Below are 3,296 nucleotides of genomic sequence, written 5' to 3'. Positions count from 1 at the left end.
ATCCCCAGTCTCTTCCTTTCTCTTCTCCCTCCCTCCTCTTCCTCTACCTCAGTCTCTTCCTCCTCCTCCTCCTCCTCCTCCTCCTCAGTCTCATCCTCCTTCCCTTCCTCCTCCTCCTCCAGTCTCTTCCTTTCTCTTCTCCCTCCCTCCTCCTCTTCCTCTACCTCAGTCTCTTCCTCCTCCTCCTCCTCCTCAGTCTCATCCTCCTTCCCTTCCTCCTCCTCCTCCTCAGTCTCATCCTCCTCCTCAATTCCAGTCTGGCCGCCATGCTTGGGGGTCCCTCCGTTGGGGGTCCTGCCCTCCCCCCCCCTCCCCCGCTCCTCGGTTCCTCTCTGGGGAGTAACTGCAGCCAGTACAGGTAAACAGGCGGACGGGATTTTGCGGTTCTCCATTCTGTCGCCGTTAATGTTTCGTTCTCTTTTCTTTTTTACTTTTCTTTTCTTGTGTATGTTTAGTTTTGTAATTATTTGGTGTAGTCTTTTTGTTGTTGTTCTTCCACCTTTTTTTGTTAGTTTTTTTTTTTCTCTCTCTTTTTTTATGTTTTTTTCTTCTCTTCTATGTTTAATGTCATAGATTTTGTTGTTGTTTTTCCAATTTTTTGTTGGATTATTATTTTTATTTTTTTTTTTTTTTTCATAATCCCCCTCCCCCCTTTTTTGTATATTTAATATTGATGTTTTTGTTATTTTTTTTCCTTTTTTTCATTTTTTTATTGTTAGTTCCCCCCCCCCTCCCATTTTCATATACTGAGTATTGTAATTGTGTTTATTTGAATTTAATATTGTGTGTATTTTGTAATCTTTATTGTTAGTTTAGGGCAAATGACGGGATGTTTTTTTTTTTGCTCTTCTCGTCTCCTTTGTTTTCTCATTTTTTTTACCTCCGCAAAGGTAGGTTATATTTTTGGTAGCGTTGGTTACTTTCTTTGTTAGCGTGTTGGTTGCAGGATGGCTCTAAAAGTTGGAAACAGGTTTTTATTAGAGATGTCTCTCCTCCTCCTCCTCCTCCTCCCCTCCCCTTCCTCCTCCTCCTCCTTCACCCTTCCTCCTCCTCCTCCTTCACCCTTCCTCCTCCTCCTTCTTCTCCTTCACCCTTCCTCCTCCTCCTTCTCCCCTTCCTCCTCCTCCTCCTTCTCCTTCTCCCCTTCCTCCTCCTCCTCCTTCTCCTTCTCCCCTTCCTCCTCCTCCTCCTTCTCCTTCTCCCCTTCCTCCTCCTCCTCTTCCTCCTTCTCCCCTTCCCCCTCCTCCTTTTCCTCCTTCTCCCCTTCCTCCTCCTTCTCCTTCACCCCTTTCTCCTCCTCCTCCTCCTTTTCTTCCTCCTCCTCCTCCTTCACCCCTTCCTCCTCCTCCTCCACCCCTTCCTCCTCCTCCTCCACCCCATTCCTCCTCCTCCTTCTCCTTCACCCTTCCTCCTCCTCCTTCTCCTTCACCCTTCCTCCTCCTCCTTCTCCCCTTCCTCCTCCTCTTTCTCCTTCTCCCCTTCCTCCTCTTCCTCCTTCTCCTCTTCCCCTTCCCCCTTCCCCTTCCTCCCCTTCCTCTTCCTCCTCCTCTTCCTCCTTCTCCTTCCCTTCTCCTTCTCCTTCTCCTCCCCCTTCTCCTCCCCTTCCTACTCCTCCTTCTCCTTCACCCCTTCCTCCTCTTCCTCCTCCTTCACCCCTTCTTCCTCGTCCTCCTCCTCTTCCTCCTCCTCTAACTTCTCCTCCTCCCCTTCCTCCTCCCCTTCCTCCTCCTCCTCCTTCACCCCTTCCTCCTCCTCCTTCTCCTCCCCTTCCTCCTCCTCTTCCTTCTTCTTCTCTTCCTTCTCCTTCTCCCCTTCCTCCTCCTCTTCCTTCTCCACCTCCTCCTCCTCCTTAATCTCCTTCTCCTCCTCCTCCTCGTCCTCCTCCTCAGCCTACCTTAGATGCCATTAAATTTTGGTGGCGATCCGGATCGTGATTAGGGTCCAGGAATTTTTTTAAAGGATTGCATAGTTACCCTAATCGGCAAGGCAGCTCAAAAAAGTCAGGAACAGATTTTTATGAATTCGTTGCCAGAGGTGTGTCATAGTGTAGCTTAAATGCCATTGAATAATATTTATTATTATCATTATCTTTATTACCTCTGCCAATTAGACTATTTTTATTGACGTAACCAGCGAATATTTTTATTGCATGAGTGACCCTATCGCCTTGACGGAGGTATGCGCTCTCGGAGTGGTACTAACCGTTATTTTTATTTTTATTTATTTATTTTTTTTTTCTTTTTTTTATGTGTGTTTTGTTTTGTTTTTTCTGTTTTTTTCTTGTTTTTTGTTTTTTTCTATTTTTCTGAGATTTGCTTTTTTTCTTTCTTTTTTTTCTTTTTTTTTTTGAGCATATATTGTAGTAATCACTCCAGTTAGTATAGGTAAAACAGATGGTATTTCGTGTTTGTCTTGCCGTTGTTGTCCTTTCTTTGTGTGTGTGTCAAATTGTTTTTTTGTGTGTGTGATTTTGTTTGTTTTAGTAATCTCTTTTATTTTCTCTCTCTCTCTCTTTCTCTTTCTCTTTCTCTTTCTCTTTCTCTTTCTCTCTCTCTCTCTCTCTCTCTCTCTCTCTCTCTCTCTCTCTCTCTCTCTCTCTCTCTCTCTCTCTCTCTCTCTCTCTCTCTCTTGTTATTGAAGGTTTGCTTTTGGTTAATTTCAAGAAACAAACGGGAATTTATGTTTCTGTTTTACTCGTGTTCTTATTTCCTTTGTTTTTTTTATTGATTTTTGTACGCGTACAGCTTGAATTTTGGTCGCGATTAATATCTTGGGTCAAGTGAATTTCCTTCCTTTTAATAGTCTTCGAAAGTTTATTCTGAATTTCGGTTGTTGATTTAAACATAAAGACAGGAATCTATTCTCATCTCATTACGTCCTTTTGTCATATATGGCATCACGCCCTATCATCATTTCATTACACCTCTCTCTCCCCTCATTGCATCACTTTTTCGCTCATCACCTAATCACATTTTCCTTCATTGTATCACTTTTTCTCTCGTCATCTCGTAAGATTTCTCTCCCCTCCTCACGTTTTCTCTCGTCACCTCGTCACATTTCTCTCCCCTCATCTCACCATGTTTTCTCAAATTACCTCATCACATTTTCCTCCTCATTGTATCACGTTTTCGCTCATCATCTCATAAGATTTCTCTCCCCTCATCACGTTTTCTCTCGTCACCTCGTCACATTTCTCTCCCCTTATCTCACCACGTTTTCTCACGTCACCACGTTGCATATCTCTCCCCTCATCGCATCATGTTTTCTCTCGTCTCGTCACATTTCACTCCCCTTGT

The 3,296-nt window shown here is 44.0% G+C and overlaps 1 protein-coding gene across 1 annotated transcript in view; it reads left to right on the top strand.

Annotated features, from left to right (window-relative positions):
* Window positions 1-256: 256 nt before the first annotated feature.
* Window positions 257-3,296, top strand: part of LOC113807685 (splicing factor, proline- and glutamine-rich) — a gene marked incomplete at its 5' end in the record, with an annotated part of 12,630 nt that continues 9,590 nt past the window's right edge. The window contains 1 exon segment of the mRNA XM_027359002.2: window positions 257-358. Within this exon segment, the coding sequence (XP_027214803.2) occupies window positions 257-358 (102 nt within the window).

The sequence above is a fragment of the Penaeus vannamei genome, unplaced genomic scaffold (assembly GCF_042767895.1).
Source record: "Penaeus vannamei isolate JL-2024 unplaced genomic scaffold, ASM4276789v1 unanchor5373, whole genome shotgun sequence".
NCBI classification, from domain to species: Eukaryota; Metazoa; Arthropoda; class Malacostraca; order Decapoda; family Penaeidae; genus Penaeus; species Penaeus vannamei.
Note: the sequence above shows the minus strand (reverse complement) of the source record. Positions and strands in the feature narration are given on the sequence as shown.